Below are 19,464 nucleotides of genomic sequence, written 5' to 3' on the forward strand. Positions count from 1 at the left end.
TATATATATATAGATATATAAATATATATATATATTTCCTATATATCTTAGATATATATAGTATAACTTTCCTTGACCAGTGTGTTAAAATCCTAGCAAATGTTTAAAATGCTCTGACCAGCCAGTCCAAAAACAATGCCATGCTTAGATTCACTTAAACCTCATTATGGTTCATTTAAACTTCAGCAGTTTGTTTCTACTACTTGCAATGACAATCGTAAATAATTGCCATATAGAACGCACAGCCTGGGTCATGGAAGGTTATAGGAGCATTTGATATGGTCCAGGTTGAAGAGAGCCTCAAGGTTAAATCTACAGACAGGTTAAGGTTTGGTAAAATCTAGAGCCACAGTTTACTCAGGTAAAACTGTTTGAACTGACACCCAGGCTAGCTTAAACAAAAGGCTCTCCCTCTTATCCAATAAAGGAATACATAACACCTGGCTATGCCCAAACTCACCAAAATAAATAACGCTAAAATACACCTAAATGAATTTCCCTGCAACTAGATTAATTAAGCTTCAGCATAAATATATTTCTAAGGATCATATTTTATAATAAAGTTATCAAATTTGCAAAACATTTACAGCAATATCACTTTGACTTACACCCTAACAGTTTAAAAGCAATAAAAAATTCCTACATGAAATTGAAGCATTGTCAGATAGAATGATTTTTACTGCTTTCAACAACATTTTTTTTTCTTATCTGACCAATGAAAGTAAGTTCAAATAGAGAATTCCTCTTATTGTCTGCCTTGTTCTGCAGATGGAGGTTGAGTGCGCCCTGCTGGATGGAGAACAGGAGTCGGAGATGGCTCAGCTGCAGAGGGAAAAAGAACAGTTGGAGGAACTCAAAGCAAAAATCCAAAGTGTCGAGAAAAAAAGCCATAATGAAAAATCTCAGGTAAAACGTTAAAAAAGTGCTGGGAAGGTTAGGTTTTTTGCTGGAGAGATAAGCAATGTGCTGTTTTTGAAATAAGTTAACTACACCACATAGTTTGGAAATGAACGGGCAGCATGAGAGCTTCTCGTTGGGAACCAAAACCCGCAGCACCAACAGGTCATCAGAGATCAGTCCAGTTAAACCACTGCATCCTAAAAAAGAGGTTCTGTTACATTTTCTTCAAAACCAATTTAAACCAGTTCTTTAAAAGTAAATAATGAAAGCCCCAAATGAAAAGAGGGATCAGCACAATTATCAAAGCAGCTGAGAAGCCAGCTTCAGGCACCCACCAACTGTCCAAATACGGAAATATAAGCATTTACAAATGAGGCCATAAAAAGTCCAGTTTAAACACTCCAGGGGATGGTTGGCTCAAGTGACTCTTAAGCACCTGTACTAACACAAAACCAGACTGTACGGTTTTCATTTTCACATTCGTGCACTGAATCCTTTTCCAATGCATCTATGATTAAGTTACTCCTCTCCTTCCTGACCTTGTTTTTAATAATCCTAGATTATGTTTTTCATAGTACTTCATTATCATCAGTTATTGTGCTTATTTGGTGTGAAGTATATATCTGATATACCTGTGATGTCTCTTCTTAGGAAAGTGAGGAACATACAAAAACCTCAGAGGATTTAGAATTTCAGAAGCTGGAAAGAGAAATCAACCAGGAAGAGGAGAAGGAGAGTCAAAGCCAAAAGCTGCTACAGGACATCGCCGAGTATCAACGTCTCAGCGTCACGCGCAAGGTAGAGCCAAGGAACTTTGTTCTTTCTGTGTCCATTGCATGTCTCACTTCAAAAACTACCGGAAAGCCTTAAATGAAACATAACAAAAGTACCCTTTGTATTATCCAATGAAATTTACTATATTCAAAGACACAAGCAATTTCTTAAAAAAAAAAAAACAGTGATTTTCTTATGCTTTGAACTGCCTTTATGTTATACTTTATTGTTTATCCTCCTACATATGTTGCATGAAATGCTGCAAACCAGAAGGTTTTACAAACTGGATCGATATGTTAAAAAATGAATTAACATAAACCGATATTTATGCAGAAAAATTCAATACTATTCAGATTGGGCCAATTTACAACAATGTCCTCTCAAGGCAGTTTATAGTCTATTCAGTAAAATCTTATAGACAGGTTGGGTAAAAGTCTTCTATGAAGGTATACACTTACATTAGACTCACTAAGCCTTCCTGAACACTTCACTGTGAGATGCTCAAAGCTTGGACTATTACCTACAGACCTTACCCTGATTTAAACTCATCCACAACTTTATGTCTGAATTTTCTTCTTAAACTATAGGTCTTATATAATACTGTTCATTTTCCACCATAGCTCTGTGGCCTGCAAACTGTATTTATACTGAGACACTCAAGTGGACTCTTTTCCATAGTTAGTTGACTTTTTAAAGCGATTAGTTGGGGTTCCCCATTTTAAGATGTAGATTTATTTACATATCATTTACTTTCTCTCATGCACTACCTTCTCGTGGCCAATCACAATAAATTTTGATTAAATGTATTACTAATTGGGATCATAATGTGCCAACACACAGGGAAACTAAAGGGGAGGTAACATACTTGCAAAACCTCACATTTATAGGCTCCATATGTGTTTACTTTGCTGCTAACGCTTCAACCTGCAACACATTTCCACCCACATTGCTAACTTTACTGCATTGTTTTTTCCCAAGATTTTTTATAAAAGTCAGCAGATATTTGTCACTGATGCCTCCTTGATGATTGTAACCCCACAGGAAAGAATCCTGACTCTAAAGAAACAGTCCTCGCAGATCACTTCACAGGCTCAGCAAGAAAAAGAAAACTTCCAGAGAGAAAAAACCAACTTGCTTGTCATGCTTCAAAAGGTAATGAAAAAAAACAATCTCTGCCTGAAGAGCTCAGAAACATTTCCTTTTAATGAGTTAAAGACGGCCTGGTGTCTGCAGGAGAGAGACAAGCTGCTGTCTTTGGATGGAAAGTATGCAGAGTTGTCTGAGGGGCAAACTCTACCCAACAGTCCTGTTGCCATCAAAGAGGTAGGAGTCAGTTACAGAAATACTGCAGCATTTTAAGGATAATTTCCTGTTTTGTGATTGCTCTGGTATTTGTGATTGCTACAGCACTTGGCCTCCCTAAAGGAGAGGAGAAGAAGCAGCAAAGAAAGCTCTTCCAATCCTATTGAAAGTACGCTTCATAAGAGAAACCAGCAGCTCCTCGGCTCCTATGGCAGATCTCTGGGACGCACGCTTCCTCCCAAGGTCTAATCTACACTAATCTATCAAAACCTATGAGAGGTGTATAGAGCAGTGGTTAAATAAAGAGAATGTTAAAAATTCATGTTAAAATGATTTCAGTTTATTTCTATGAAAGCTTACTGCAGTGTGCTAAAGTGAAGATTTAGAATGACACTGATTATTCTGTTTTGAGGTTTTAGAGGAGGGGTCTTTATAGTCTTATCAATTTACAAGGGAAAGCTCTTTCCCCTTGAGACAGATCCACCCAAAACAGGAATTCTCTATTTCACTTTTGCTTGCAACACTCAGTGAAATTAAGAGAACTTTGGAGAGTTTGGTCCTAAATATGTGTGTGTTTCCAAATTGTTCCTCAGGCTCATCTGCCTTTATCCCAAAGCTCCAGCTGTGGCAGCGTCATTCCACAAGGCTTCAGCTTCTCCCCTCGGGATGTAAACATGCGTCTGCTGCCTAAGGGTGAGTCACAGTGACAAACTGGCATCTTGTTAAAAAAAAATCCTACTTTTGGATGAAGTAGAATTTAGATTGCTTTGCTTTTTTAGAAGGTACCATCTTGCGAAACTATTCACAACCTTTGCACTGTTAAAGTTTTAACCATGTTATAGCTACAAAACCTCACTAATTTAATAACTTTTTAGATTTTACATGATAAAAAGTAGTGAGTAGCTGTGATGAAAACAAAAATGCGTACATATAGAAATCGTGAGCTTGGATACCCCTAAACAAAATCCGGTGAAATGATATTATAAAATTGTATTAGCACTGTTTAATCGATTGTCTGAAAAATAAGGTTTTAACACAGCAGCAGAAACAAGGCTGTGCATCTATAGAGAGAACAGGAACATTGATCAGAGAGTCAGCTGAGATCTCTGGAGGATGTTTAGACATTTACTGCATCAACTGAAGCCACAATTCTATAAATGTGGACTTTACAGAAACGTAGAATAAAGAAATAATTTTTTTGTTTTTTTCTTGAATGAATCAAGAAGTTGGGATGATTAACATTAGAGACAAACATTGCAAAAATGTAGTCCTGATCTTTGTTTGGTCTTCATGCAAAAACTAAATATAGCAGAAAGTAGCACTGTTCTCTGAGCATCTCTTCATCATGATGATACACGGTAGTGGCAGCGTCATGCTTTCGGAATGTTGTTCATCAGCAGAAACAAGAAAGCTGATTAGAATTGATGGTAATATGGTTGAAAATGAAGACGAAAATCAATCAGTACCTGCAGACACATCATGCTTTCATGTTTCTCAAACAAAAAAAAAATAATATAAATCCTTTTCCTTCTGCTTTACAGATATGAAACTAAACATGCTGCTCTGCTGTCATGTTCTTATCCTCTTTCAGCAGGAAACAGCTATGTTCACATGAATGACGACAGACAGAGGCAAAGTGAATTTTGCAGCAGGATGGTCTCTGAGCCCAACGTCTTCCTGGACTCCTTCTCCTACCAGGACAACAGTCTAGCATCGGACACCGTCAGTGTGGACAGTTCAGACAGCTTGGAGACCAGCTTCTCTGCCTGCTCACCAGACAACATCTCAAGGTTAGAGAGTAGTCCCGAATTACAGAAGGTTCTTTATTGTTGGTTTAACAGAGGAATCAATGAGAGTAATTAGTAAGCAGATAGAGGTCTTATTACATTCTGCAGAGGAAAAATGTTTTTTCTCTGACAGGAAAGATAATCCGATTTGGACAGCTGGCTTTTTTAACATTGTTAGAAGAGTTAAGGAAAAATATCTAATTTGTAAAGCAGAGACTTTGATCGGAAATTAGGTAATCTCTTTAAAGGATAATAAGCAAGTATATAAGCACTATTTCTAATGAAAGAAAAATGTTTCATTCATATAGTTAGAAAATAAAATGATATTATTTCCTACTCAGTAATTAATGGGAACATTTTTATAGTGATTCAAACAAAAAAAGAAGTATAATAATATAATAATATTTATCTTAATCTGTCGATTATTTTTTTGATTAATAATCAGATAGCAAAGGGTTCTTTAAAGAAGATCTTTTACAGATTTAAACTAAACTGTTTCTACTTTAAGAGTTCTGGATAGATCATATTGACAGACGAAAAAGTTTTTTGTTTTTTTTTAAATGCCAAATAATTACATATTTTTTTTTTACAATTTTTATATAACTTCTGCTCTGAGTGGGTTGCTTTGTCAGCTAAAGGCATGTTTTAGAGTCTCTGTACTCCAGTTAATGATTAATCGATTACTAGATTAGTTAACGATTATTTAAATAATCTATTAATCACAATTAATCCAATCAATTGTTTCAGCCCTAGTTTGAAGTCATTGAAGGATTTTGGTGGCAGGTTCATTCCTTCGCTCATCTTTGTTCATTTAAACAAATTCACCTTATTAGGTTTGAAGTTGCAGATTTCTCAACCCTAAAAAGCTCATCATATCATACTTTGTAAAAAACGAAGGTGCGCAACCTAAATTATTCCAAAAAAGTGGCCTAACAATAATTAGAAACTCTGTACTGTAATTCTGTAAGAAAGGGACTGAATAAACTGTTGAGAAAGGCCACTTTTGTCCTGGGCTGCACGCTGGACTCGGTAGAGGAAGTGGCTGAAAGGACGGCGTCCAGGCTTACATCCATCATGGAGAACACCTCTCACCCCCCTGCACCAGACTGTAGAGGAGCTGAGCAGCTCCTTTAGTGAAAGACTTACAGATCCTGTTTGTAAAAAGAAGCGCTACTGCAGGTCATTCCTCACTGCTGCCATCAGACTTTACTATGCAACACTAAAACTGAAATAACTTGTGCAATAACTAATGTGCAATCACTATTAAGTACCCTGTGCGATAACCTGTACAATAATCCTGTTAGATAAGGGATTTCAATATATATACATATACGTGTGTGGTCGCACTGTATATACCCCATGCACGTTTTCCTCCTTTTGGCACCTTCTTTGACTATTAAGCCAATGTGACAATAAAGTCCATATTCTCTTATCTTATCGTGAACTCTTTTTTTAAGAAGACCTGATCATTTTGTGCTGAGCAGCTAGCTTTCTCTCCTAGTGCCAGCACTTCAAACGTGGCAAAGATCGAGGAAATGGAGCGTTTACTCCGGGAGGCCCAGGCCGAGAAGCTGAGACTCCTTGAGCATCGGGTAAAAAAAAAACAAAGACCTGAACTGGAACTGAAAGTATCTGTTTGTGAAAATTCATGCAGTTTATTTTTCCAATTGTTTTGTGCAGGAGCGGGAGATGGAGATGCGCAGGCAGGCCCTGGAAGAGGAGAGAAGGAGGAGAGAGGAACTGGAGAAACGTCTGCAGGAGGAGACCAGCAGGAGACAGAAGCTTGTGGAGAGAGAAGTGAAACTCAGGGAGAAACAAAGATCACAGGTAAACCACAAGTTGAAACTCGGTGATCTCCTTCATGTAAATAGGTGGAAAACAGGTCTTATTAATATTTAGTGAAATTTCTCTGCAGTCTCGGCTGTTGACTCGCTACTTACCAGTGAGGAAAGATGACTTTGACCTCCATGGCCACATTGAGGCAGCCGGACACAATCCGGATGCCTGCTTCCACCTGGCCATCACTGATAAAACTTGTCGAGGATTTCTGGTCAAAATGGGTGGAAAGATCAAGACATGGAAGAAACGCTGGTTTGTCTTCGACCAGAATCGAAGGACGCTCACATACTATGCAGGTGGGCGCCCCTGTCTCTGCAGCAGAGGACATCTGAAGACACATCTGGATAGTTAGTGGTGGTGGTGAAAATGTTTGATCATGCCTCTGTTTATGTTTTCTGCTGCAGACAAACATGAGAACAAGATGAAAGGAGTCATTTACTTCCAGGCCATAGAAGAGGTTTACTATGACCATTTAAAGAACGCACACAAGGTACATGAGCATGTGTCAGTGTTTACATTAACATCTATAGTGAGGGATGAAAGTGCCAGAATCCAGTGCATAAATAATAAATTATAATAGTAGATCAGATGAATCAATTATTATCAAATCAAATCAAATAATTGAATAAAATATATTTAAAACTGTTATGAATAATATTTTTAGAACTCAAAATGGTTTAAAATATCTCATCATAGTTAATGTGAATTCAATACCTGCCAGCAATAAACAACTCAGTGATAAAAATGATAAGAAATAGAATAAAAAATGACAAATAAAATAAAAAAGGCCAGTCACCTTGACTAACTTAGGTTTAGGCCTGATATTAAGACAAAATAAAAAACAAAAGAATCCTAAAAGTGTTTATGCTTTACTCCCATCTAGTGGTGCGTTAAGGGAATTACACATGGTGCCAAGCTTGAAAGCGTGCAATAACTACTAAGAAAGTCATAGAGCAGAGATGGGGGATGTAGAGCCATCCATAGTGTCTAAGTCATATGTTTGTTGTGTCCAGCCACTGAAAAAGACTAGTCCAATCTGCACAGTGAATTAAACTGAGCAGATACAACTCGCCTCGTTCAATGACTGGACACAACAAATATATGACTTGATGGCTCTACATCCCCCATCTCTGTCACAGAATGGCATAACTGTAAAAATGTCAACATCCTGCAAAAGTTCAAGTGTTCTTTCTAGTAAAGAGGTGCAGAAACAATGTATGTTTTTTTTTTATTTTATTGATACCAATAAGTTACAAGTACATCCACCATGCATGACTTCTATGAAGTATATGCAACTAATAATTATTGCTTCATAGCAAGTTGAGTGTAAGCTATCAAACACTAGCCATCTCTGCAGGGAGGACAGACTAGTTACTGAATTACACTTTTTCTAACATACCACCAAAAGAAACTTCACTGTAATATTGAATTAACTTATCTGTACACCAGAAAGCCGGGAACCTCCACGTCTGTTTTAAAAACCTATTTCCTTTCGATTCCTCTCCGCCTGGTAAAAGCGACGCCACTGTAGACTCTTGTTTTCTCTCGGGTAGTATTTTTTTATTTGTACCGGTAACTTCCTTTTCCCTTTACTGTGCAAAAAAGTATGGATTGTTCCTCCAGATCAACAGAAAATGGAAAGTAGAATGATTTCTGATGTTGTTTCCTGTTTCATCCTCCTCCACTGACAACAGATGTTCATATACAGGTAGAACGCCTAAGACTAACAACTTTTTTGCCCTTTCGGCTACCGAAATCAAACATGGCGATGCAACATGGCGCAACTCATTGGGTGCAGCGCAATAAAGGAGCTTAGCCATGGGAAGGCTTTAATTTTAATTTGATTCGACTTTGGCAGAATGTGTATTTATGAAAGCTATACTTGACTTTTACTAATGAAAAGCCAAATTAGGTCCCACTATCCCTTTAAATCAATAAAATAAAAATAAAGTACAGTATAATACGAGAACTTTTAGGCTAGTTCACAGATTTTAGTTATTTAACATGAATTTCCCATTTTTCTTAGATGTTGACAAACAGCTGATTCACTTGATGGAATGTGGCACTTTCACCCTCAGAACTTCCCCTTGGGCCCCATCTCTGTAATCTATCTCACATTTGTTTATCTTCTTGTCTCCCTCCTTTCCTGTATCTCCATCACCATCTTCATATGTCTGAAATCCCACCTATGTCTAAACAACAGAGCCCCAATCCCTCTCTGACCTTCAGTGTGAAGACCCATGATCGGGTGTACTACATGGTGGCTCCTTCCCCTGAAGCCATGCGTATCTGGATGGATGTCATCGTGACGGGAGCTGAAGGACACATGCACTTCATGGTCTAGCAATCCCGCTTTTAAATTCATTTTCCTAAACCACTTAAAGCAGTTTCACCACTCTACCCATGTGAGAGTAATGATCAACACGTGCGGATTTGGGAGGGATTTTAATCAGGTCAACCAAACATTAGCTTCTCCGTACAATTATAGAGATGAACTAACGAGCATGAAGGAAATCAGTCTCCATGTGCACACTTCAATATGCAGCTGTGTATAAAAGTAGTGAATTGTTTAGCTTGTTTTTCTCTAGTTGTTTATGTTCTGTGAGATGCTGCAGCGGGTTTTAATCTCATGCCAGGTAGTTTTCCTTTTTTTTCAAATCAGGGAAGATTTCAAAGTTTGAACTTGCAACATGTGCTGATGGGTCTAACCCATTAAAGCTATTGTTTATTTTAAAAAAGCAGTCATAGGAATACAATATAAATCCACTTTTTTGCTTTAAAATAGTCTTTAATTTAAGGGTGCAAAAGCTTTAAACCATCCCATTTTTACTTTGCTTTCAAAGACAATTTTTTACTTTGACAATCAAATATTTTTAATTGTTTTGTACGTCATAGAAAGCATGAACTGTTAGCAATTTAACTGTATTTGAGATAAGCTTATTTCTGAAAACTTCAGCAAAGACCAAATATAGTACCTCATATGCCAAATAGCAGTTTCAGCAGGAATTACCTTATTGAGGCTAAAATAACATTAGCCGTCTGTTAAAGTGTTTAACCTTGATATGTTTAATATTTTCAGGTAAAACAAAACAACAAAAAACTGTTGAATAGAGCTGCTAAATCGTGTTCTGATGGGATGTTTCCTGCTGTGTGTAGACACAACGCAGGTTCATCAGGTCTTTTTTTTAAAAGTTACGCAAATTTCTGGTACCGCACAGTCTTTTGAAAATAAAGAAATAAGCATTCCTCTGAGCCACTTTTTGAAATTTTATGAAAGACTTGATACATATTCTATTCTGTTTACCATTTTACAAGAACAAACTTCAGTTAATAAGAAAATTGGCGAATATTTGCTTAGTGGAAGATAAAATGAGAAATGCATTGTTTTCTAAAGTAAAATAGATTGAAAAGTGGCTGTATCCAGTAGTTTCCAACATATTTTTTGTCCTTGGTCAGAGACTTGGTTTGGTTGGATGGATTTCTTTAGGTCTGAACTTTGATTAGGCCATTCAAACAAATAAAAATATTTTCATCTAAGCTATTCCATTTTTGCTCTGGCTAAATGTTTGTAATATTTTCCTGCTGGAAGGTTAAACTTTAATTTAGTTTCAAGTTTTCAGGTCCCTAAGAAATGCTTTGAATTTCGCTGTAACTTCATATCAGATCTGACCTTTTTTCTTGTCCTTCACCTTTCGAGTGAGATGCTAATGTCATCATATTTCTCTGTGGTGCTATTCTGTCACTCCTTTTCTCAAACAGAATCGTCCGTCACCAAGCAGCTGAATTGTACCAGAATAAATTGACAGCAAGAGAATTCATCTGAATTCAAGTGGTTGCATAGCTTTTTATAAGAGTAAATCAGGCTGAATATAAATGCAGAACAGATTTTAAGGATTTTAGGTTGTAGGACGGTTGGAAAAGCAGTTCTTTTTTCTTCTACTTGACAGTTAGCTGATATATGTTTGGTTTGAAACAGCAAATTCTCATCACAAACATCAAAACTTCTGGTTGCAATGTGACAAATTATACAAAAAGTCCAAGACATGAACCTTTTCTAATGTATTGTTTATAAGGAAATAAGGGGCCAACAAAGATTTTTGCACGACACGGCACTTTTCTTCTTCTGATGGTACTTTTAAGCGTTTCTATACCACAAACAGAATCATCATGGGTGTCTTATTAGAATGTCAGGATGAGAGCTTTTTTTTTCTATCTCTCTGTACTGTCAGTGGTGACAAAAAATGCACCTTTTATTTAGGTCAGATTTATGGTTCAGTCTCTTTTACTCCTTTCAGCCGCTGCTTTCTGATGACCAACATAAGCTGACCTTGTCTGCTTACCTTATGACAGGATTGAATGTCCACCATTGTTCTTCTTTTGCACCTCCTTCATTACCACAAATGCTGGAGTAATGAAGAGAAGATGTTTAGGAATCATTTGCAAGAACTAAATAAGGCATTGGAACTTCTAAAATCACAATTGTGCTTAATTTTATGCTGTTCAGCTAGCTCCCTCTGTCTGCCGTGGAGGCTGCAGGCCTCACATGATGAGGCCATGTTGTGCAACGGTGATGCTGGATGTTCCTGCGTCACCCATCTGTTCTTAAAACTAACGCATTTCAGCATTTTCCTCCAGCAGAGGTCCTCATTGCAGAGCTATTGCACTAGAGTGACGTAATGCTCTGCCTGGTAAGCTTATATTAACGAGCATTTTCTGCAGGAGCATATGCCATATGATTAGTATTCTTTATACTACATATAAGCAGTCATATGCAGGTGTATGCAAAGCTCTAAATTAGCTTTTAGGCTCTTTAATGCATTGTTTTGTATATTCATTAGTAAGACAATGTGCAGAATGCAGGCTTAGTTTACCCTTCGCTGTTTAAGTGTTAATTAACTCCTGCAGAGAGATGAGCTGAGACTGTCACAGATGACTTGTTTCCTCTATCATCGCTGTCACTTAAACATCTCATTGTTATCCAAGCCTTGAAAATAAAATATATAGCATTTATATATTTTTAATACTTCTATTGTTTTGTATTTTGTATATAAACACATTAGCATTGTAGTTGATGGAATATTCCAAGTTTTATACTCAACTTATGTCATGAATAAATACTTCTGACCTCAAAAGTTTAGAATGTCAGATTTTTTATTATGTTTGTGCTATAAACAAGATCAAAGTATATTTTCACAAAAAACGAAACTCCTCTTTTTCACTAAACCGAAACATGTGCCTGAGGATGCTAATGTTTCCTGTCGGAAATAGCACTGACAGGATGTTTAATGTAGGAATCAATACTCTAATAGAGTTAGATGCATCTCCATCAAGTACTCCTTTAAAGACTTTAACTCACAATCACTGTCTTATTTTGTTATGAAACAGAGATTGGACGACAGATCAGACCAAAAAAAAAAAAAAAACACAAAATAAATTAGAAAAAAAATGTAAAAGATACAGTTTCCCAACATGATAAAAATAGTTGTATTTAAATGACAAATTAAATAAGCTGAATAAATTTTAAACTGAAAAAGCGAAAATGAACTATAGGTATTCTGTTAGTTGTGCTGCATTTGAACAAAGGTATAATAAATAACTTATTGTAGAAAGGAGAAGAAAGTTGAAAATGTACATACCCTCCCATTAAAGAAAATTAAAAATTCACACTAGTTGCTCACAAAATAGAAAAGTAATGATAAATAAAAATGTTCTAAATGATAATTTAGCACAAGAAAATATTGATTTTGATTTTATGTTGAATAAAATTGAATAAAAAAAACCCTTAGACAAATTAAGCTACTTAAACTAGTCATGAACAGTGAACAAACACGGGTTCAGAAGTCTGACTGAACATTTCCTGAACATTACACCTGATTTAAGTGATCGCCAAATCAATGTCATGATTTCCTTTGTCATCATATTTCTTTAATATTACTTTTGTTATTTTCGGGGTTTTTTTAAAGGCAGCTGATTTTTTTTCTGTCTTTAAAGGAAGGGTATGTAAACATACATGCACAAATGAATGTATATATATATATTTTTTTTCTGCAATATTCAAATAAAATAAATACGTTACTGTAAGTCGACAGTGTTTGTTTGTGTGTGTGTCTGTCTCTGTGTGTGCTTATTAAGGCACTGTTGTTTAGAACTCCTCCTTCCAATATGTGCAGCCGTCCAATTGGTTGACCTAGTGGGGTTGGCATAGAAACACAGACTGAATCATGCTAAATTAAGTCCTTAAGAAACACATAGACCCTGCAGTGATGGAAACAGACACAAATACATCCAGACCATAAAACTATATGCTTCCCCTGAGCATTGATCAGTGCTTGAATTTGTATAACATATGTAGGACATAGATGATGTGGTCTAACAAAGTCCTATAAACTAAGTGAAGCATAAAACTTTGTGTGTGCATGATCTGTGGTGGTTCTGCACTAACGCTGCTAGGTTATCACTTAAAGGCATGAAGGCCACATTACTGCAGAATCATGTGAACTTATCTTAACAACAGACAGCATTCACGGACTGCTTTTTCTGCCGTGGTCATATTTGCTGTAGTAAAATTCATGATATAATTCACCACGATGTCTCACCATGTAAGTCCTTATTAGTCTTCCAAATTCCTGTGCAAAACACATGAATTATCACACATCTGTCATCGGTTTCAGCTGCTGTCAAAACCCTTTAATCCTGCAGTACAGGTGTTAGCTAAAAACTGTGGGACATGTTGCAGCAGAGCCTGGAGGTAAAACTGTTCTTTTTCTCAGCCTGTATCTGTGCCTAATGTGGAGAAGTCCTCGTGTTCTTCCAATGCCGGTGGTGGCTCTTCTATTCTCAGCATAGAGCCTTTGGCTTTATGAATATAATAACAGTCTTTTTGTAAACCAATGAAACATTTAACCTTTGTTTTTTTTTTAAATCTTTTTTAAAAATCAAGTGTTTCCAAACATCACCTCATGACTAAGATGAGCTCTTATCTTTAAAAAGATAATGCAAAAGGTTAGTACCTTACCTACAGGAGAGAACATGTTTGCTACCTTTATATTGTACAAATCCAAATTAGTTTTTTGCAAGCCAAGACCATAGCATATCTCTACAGTCTTAAAAAATTCTGATCTACAAAACCATAAATTCTAACACTACGTTATCATTTCATTCCCTGTTTGCTGGGTCTATCAGTGGATATTTACAAGGAAGTCTTTAAATATTTACAATGAAAGTAAAAGGAGAGTCTCTTTTTTTGAAACAGGTTAGAATAAAACAGAAGAAGCTATCATCTACAAGAATTCAATTTAGCTTTTATAGTATTTTAGATATTACATACAACTGGTTTTATCAGCCAGTTATTTGGACCAGGATACTGTTTGAAGTTTACTTTCACCTCAACCCCGATTTCCCTTGTAAATAAGCTACTACATCACAACTCTAATGTAAACACAAAGAAGTTTTAGAAATTCAAAAAGTATAGTTTGCATAAGGTGTTTTTTTTTTTTTTAGAGTGAGAGCCATTTATGTTGCTCTCGACCTCTTTGAGGGAAACTGTGTTTTACCTGGGTTAATAGAGATTTGCTGGGAAATCTGCTTTTACTTAAAAAGCTGATTTCTATAATTGAAGATATAGGTAAAGTAATATTTTCTGAAGGTGGAATTGAAAGTCAGAATTTAACAAGTAAGCCTTATTGTCAGTGTAACTGATAAAAAAAAAAAAATGCAAAGAAGGCGACAGATAAAAAGTATTTACAACTACTTCTGATGGTTTATATTATTCTATAAAAGCTACAATAATGCAACCATCAATTTTTTTTAACATTTAGTGATTAGATGCAAAACACTAGAAAAAGAATAAAATCATTTGACTCTTCTACTAATAGTAGTTAGAACCAAAACAAGTAGTGAACCCCTCTTCCTCTCTGTCTTGCATCTAGAGCATGCTCTCTTTGGGTTTTGCATAATTCCCAGATCAGATACCACTGACAATCTGAACCAAAAAAAAAAAACTAAATTAGTTATCTAATACTTGTTTTGGGGGGTATTTTTTGAATAATTACATGTTTTATCTCAGTTGTAAAGACATTAAAATCTCATATAAAGCAGAAGAGTTATTCAGCAAATTCATTTCCTCTAAGAATAGCAGTGACACACATTCCCAAGCCTTTTTACTGATAATATGGTATGCATGTTAAGTGCTTTTCCCTCGCCGCTGATTGGCTGATCCCAGCTGACATTCAGAGGCTCGCTATTCAGGTCAGTGAGCTTGGAGTGTGAATGATGTTGGAGCGATGCTCCTCTGGGGGTAATCCAAGAGAGCAATACAGAGGCAGGAAGACGGGCTTACTCCTGTTTTGCTTTGAAGCAGCATTAAGGACATGATGGAACTGATCACTCCATCTAGGTACTCATGTTTTTTTTATTGATTAAATAAGAAACAGAACAACACATATGCTTCTCTACACTGAGATATTGTTCTCATTTGAGCATAACTGAGTTTAAAGTAGACATGTGCCAGTGTATGAGCCGGAGAGCTAATCTCATCACTCCCCCTTGTCTCGCTCAAACGTCCACAATGGCCATTCATAATGGCCTCTGTCCGTTCCACTGAAAGAGCGATTTCCACTCCTCGACAACAACAAACAGTTCATGATGAGAACTTATAACGTTACATATAAGCAGGCAGGCTGTACAGTCCAATGTCTTGTGCAAAACGGATGGCACGTTTTCTGCTACATAGATCCATAGAGAGGTGTGGAATGTAAGTTTCATTGTTGCATTCGTTTTATGCTGATCTGCCAAAAATAGAAAAAGACAAAAAGGACGGAAGCTTGAAGGAGAACGCCCCCGACCCCCCCAAAAAAAAACGTCTCAGGAGGTTACTACAAAAAGTGGAAATAACAAAAGTTAAACCAGTGTAGAAAAGACTGAAGAAAATCTGAGTCTGTAGGAAAAGCACCTTTGACAAGGCACTCGCCCTGTTTGTTTCCTCATCCAAATATTCAGGTGTGACCTTTGAACCTTTCCTGAGTGCACGCCTGACTAGTGAAGCACCAAAGATAGGGACTCTTGCTCCAGCTCCCCATAGAGATGTTGATTTGTGCTTGAATGCTGCCTGGCTCATTTCTATGTTTCTCCTTGGTGTATTAAAGTAAAGAGAGAAAGTTACAGCATTGAAATGGGTTTTAAAGAATGACTGTTTACATTAGCAACTGCTTTAGTCCAGTTTTATTTTTTACTTCCTTATCTGCGTGCTGCTGCCAGTAGTGGCAGGTTTATTAGCAGCTCTGCGGACGGGCACTTTGGACACGGGGATCTTTGTACGAGGGGGTTCTTTAGTCTGGGAGACCTGTGATGCAGCGTGGAACTGGGTGTCGTGCTTCAGAGGGATCTTTGAGTCACGCGCTGAACTTGTGACAACCTTTGACTGTTGAGGCTGCTGATGCTCCACCGGGTGATGTTTTGAGGCCGGAGCGTTTGCCTCAGGTGAGACCATTTTCTCTCTGCCAGCTGCACTATGTGAGTTAAAACCGTGTTTTTCTTCTACAACTGGCGAAGTGGGGTCCTTGCTCGGTTCGTAATGGTGAGCTTCCCGGACGGGCTGTCTGCTGACTCTTCCTCCACCAACCACTGGTATTTTACTGAGACCCGTTGCTTTTGATTGTGATGTCTTCTTTTCTTTGGGGGGCGGTTGTTCTTTTGTTTTGGACGGCAGCCCTTGGATCGCCTGTTCACCTGCTCCATCCGGACTATCTGGCGATGCCTGCACAGAACCCCTAACATTAGCAGAGGATGGTGCATCTATCTGCCAAGAAACAGGTGGAGGGGGAGCAGAAGCAGTTTGTGGTTCTGGAGTTTTCGGTTGGGAAACTGGGGCAGGTGGAGAAACTGGGAGAGATTCAGGGTGGGGGGTATCTATGGATGATGCCACTGGGGTTTTGGATCCAGAAAATTTGGTCTGGGCAGGTGCTGGAGGAGTTTTAGATACGGAAACTGGGATTTCAGCAGGGGAAGTAAGAACTTTAGATGAAGACTCCTGCATTTTAACATGAGTAGAGAGTTCTTTAGATAGAGAGTTTGGGATCTCAGCAGGGAAGGTAGAGCATTTAGAGGAAGATTCCTGCATTTTAACTGGAACAGATTGATCCTTAGATACGGAAACTGGGACTTTAAGAGGGGCAGGGCAGATTTTAGATTGACAGATATCAATTGGAGTTGGAGAGGGAGGTTCTTTTGATGCAGGAATTGGTATGTTAGCAGGCGAAACTTTTATCTGATCCGGAGCAGATGCAGTCGCCGATGATGTTGGAGCAACGTGAGTGAGGGGAGCTGTTTCTGTGCGCTGTACGGCGGGCATCTTATCTAAAGCTACTGATATTGCAGTGGGTTTAGTTGTGGGTGGAATTTTATCTAATGAAGCTGAAGACGGAGACGGAACAGATCCAGAGCTGACTTGGGTTTTAATTGCAGCATTGGAGGTTGAATAAGGGCCGGGGTCAGAAACTGTTTTGTTAAGGTCCAGATGGTTAGGGGTTAGGGTGGGCTTGGAAGGGGCCACTGATGCTGAACCAGAAGTTGTGGTTGATGTGGTGAAGGATGTGATCTTTGAGGAAATGACTGGGGCGAAATGTGGGGATGTGGTTTTATTCGTAGAGGGTACTGATGATGCCAGGGAATCTTTGGATTCTCCCACAGCTGAACTTTGAGATTTAACGTAAGTTGACTTTTCCAGGTTAAAACTACTACTAGTGGGAGGCTGGGTGATGGGGATGGGAGGACTGTAGGTTTCGGCTACGGGTTTAGATGATACAGCAGGTGAAATAGACGTACGATCAGGTTTACTTACAGGTGCTTTATTTGGAGCGATCTCTGTAGCCATGTAGTTAGCGGTAGAGGTCAAAGTCGGACTGAATGAAGAAACTTTTTCCACAGTTGCAGATGCATATGCAGGGGGTGTGGTTGTGGTGGAGCTTGGAGTGGACTGAATTGTCTTGGAGATGGAAGATGTAGTTGATGACGATGGAGCTGTTGAGGGTTTCGTTAAAGAAGGAGCAGGAGTTTGTTTACCTTGCATGGTGGCAGGAATAGAGTCTGAACTCAGTTTGACAGGATGAGAAGTCAAAGTGAAAGATGAAGATGAGACAGCTACAGAAGAGGGTTTAACTGTAGCAGTGGAGCTGACTGTTGAGGAGGTTGTGGTAGAGGAGGAGAGGGTAGGTTTGGAGAACGGAGACGTGGATGATACAGGAACATTAGCATTTAGAGCACTGCTAACTTTACCCCACTCTGCTTCCACATCAGCCATGATGTCTCCACCCCCTGAGATTGAGTCAAATGTCAGGAGAGAGGAGATATCTGCCAGCAGTGAGCTAAGGCTGTTATCACCAGGTACCAGCGGGGGTTCTGGGGTAAGCAAAGGGGACACATGCTCTTTTGTAGGACTCACAGTCTCTGCAGATTTCACCTGTGGAGCCGGGGTCTTTGACGCGGTCATAGCTGAACTTTCTTGAGTAGTAGAGCTCTGGACAGGCTCTGTACTCTCGGTTTCAGAGCTGTCCAGCGTGCGAGGCTGGCATTTGGGTGTGAGTGTCATGTCATCTTTGATGATTTCCACACTGTTAGTGCGGGATGACTGAAGAAGAGGGCTCGGAGGGGCTTCCTCTTTGTCTTCCTTATCCCTTGATCGGAGCTTGACGTTGCTGAAAAGGCCCTTGAGTCCACGACGCTGCCGAGCCGCAGGCTGGGTCACTGTTTGGGCTCTGCGGTCCCCCACTGCCCTTCTTCCACCCCTCAACAGTGAGAGGAAGCTGAGGGACTTGGCTGAGCTGGCTGAAGAGATGGAGGTGCGGGCAGGAGCCGTTGCCAGAGCATCATCTTCACCGAGTGCTTCGTCCTCTGGCTGCTCCCCATCTTCTTGTTTCACCTCTTTTCCATTTTCCTTATCTTGCTCCTGCTCTGAATCCTGCGTTGAAGTCTCAGATAATCCCTCAGATGTTTTACTCCGGCTGACAGATGACTTGTTGTTTCCGTCGCCTTTTTTTCTTATGGAAAAAATGTTACCTGGTTTACGTTTTCCAAACAGCTTGAATCCTTTTCTGATTTTTCCAGTTGGCTGTGATTCATTAGGAGGAGGGTCCATGTTTTCTGTCTGTACATCCATCCTCTCTGTGATTCCCGCCACCTATATCTAAGTCCTTTGTCACTTGCTCAGTTATTATTCCAAACCTTGTGATGGAGCATTTATATCCAGGGCTTTATCTCCGTCTGTAGCCTTGCACTCTGCTGCTCACACTGCGTTTCTTTATCAGTCTCCTGTATCCCTCCCTCCCTCTGTGGTTCCCATCCAACCCTTTCTCCTCTGTTTCTCCCGCCAAAGCACCGCCCCTTTGCCTTGCTCTTTTTTTTTTTTTTTGGTCTGGCTCCTCTCCCTGGCTGCCATGGCAACTGAGGAGCTCAGCAGCTTTCGTCACCAATGCAGAGCCAGAGGCTGTCATCAGCTAGCTCTGAAACACAGCTTTCTTTTTTTTTTCTGTCTGATGACTGTGTTTACATAAACAGGAAAAACAAACGCTCCATTAATAGATTCAAAATCAGACTTCTAAATAACCTGACTAAAAATAAAATAATTTGATGCAAATTATTGCAAATAAGCTGAAGGGACTTTCAGCAGCAACATACATGTATTTTTACCTTCATCAAATCAGAAAAAAAGAAAATTCTATAAAATGTATATCTACAGTATATTGTAAATGTATTTGTGAGCTGCATAGTTTACAATGTTGGGGGGGTCATTTTGCATGTTTACCTACAGGAAATTTCTTGTAAGTTAATTTTTTGTTTATGTTACTTCAATAAAAGCATAGCTCTAGAC

The 19,464-nt window shown here is 38.6% G+C and overlaps 2 protein-coding genes across 3 annotated transcripts in view; one reads left to right on the plus strand and one right to left on the minus strand.

Annotated features, from left to right (window-relative positions):
• Positions 1 to 9,687, plus strand: part of LOC107086987 (pleckstrin homology-like domain family B member 2) — a 22,126-nt gene extending 12,439 nt beyond the window's left edge. Inside the window, exons 6-17 of one of the 2 annotated variants that reach the window (XM_015378306.1) lie at positions 769 to 906; positions 1,552 to 1,698; positions 2,716 to 2,826; positions 2,908 to 2,997; positions 3,082 to 3,219; positions 3,570 to 3,669; positions 4,568 to 4,766; positions 6,265 to 6,355; positions 6,444 to 6,590; positions 6,679 to 6,898; positions 7,007 to 7,092; positions 8,806 to 9,687. In XM_015378306.1, coding sequence (XP_015233792.1) covers positions 769 to 906; positions 1,552 to 1,698; positions 2,716 to 2,826; positions 2,908 to 2,997; positions 3,082 to 3,219; positions 3,570 to 3,669; positions 4,568 to 4,766; positions 6,265 to 6,355; positions 6,444 to 6,590; positions 6,679 to 6,898; positions 7,007 to 7,092; positions 8,806 to 8,946 — 1,608 coding nt within the window. In that variant the 3' untranslated portion in view covers positions 8,947 to 9,687. The remainder of the gene's footprint in view (positions 1 to 768; positions 907 to 1,551; positions 1,699 to 2,715; positions 2,827 to 2,907; positions 2,998 to 3,081; positions 3,220 to 3,569; positions 3,670 to 4,567; positions 4,767 to 6,264; positions 6,356 to 6,443; positions 6,591 to 6,678; positions 6,899 to 7,006; positions 7,093 to 8,805) is intronic. The other variant, XM_015378309.1, reaches the window with a different exon arrangement.
• A 5,144-nt stretch (positions 9,688 to 14,831) lies between these two features.
• On the minus strand, positions 14,832 to 18,940 carry LOC107086969 (APC membrane recruitment protein 2-like). The gene has a single exon (XM_015378283.1). The coding sequence runs from the start codon at positions 18,751 to 18,753 to the stop codon at positions 15,829 to 15,831; it is 2,925 nt and encodes a 974-aa protein (XP_015233769.1). The 5' UTR covers positions 18,754 to 18,940; the 3' UTR covers positions 14,832 to 15,828.
• Positions 18,941 to 19,464: the final 524 nt, after the last annotated feature.

Source organism: Cyprinodon variegatus, unplaced genomic scaffold, assembly GCF_000732505.1.
Source record: "Cyprinodon variegatus isolate N-32 unplaced genomic scaffold, C_variegatus-1.0 Scaffold169, whole genome shotgun sequence".
Taxonomy (NCBI): domain Eukaryota; kingdom Metazoa; phylum Chordata; class Actinopteri; order Cyprinodontiformes; family Cyprinodontidae; genus Cyprinodon; species Cyprinodon variegatus.

Bases quoted from the DNA above. Each gene is read 5' to 3' on its own strand.
- LOC107086969 (XM_015378283.1), bottom strand. From the start codon at position 18,753: ATGGATGTACAGACAGAAAACATGGACCCTCCTCCTAATGAATCACAG.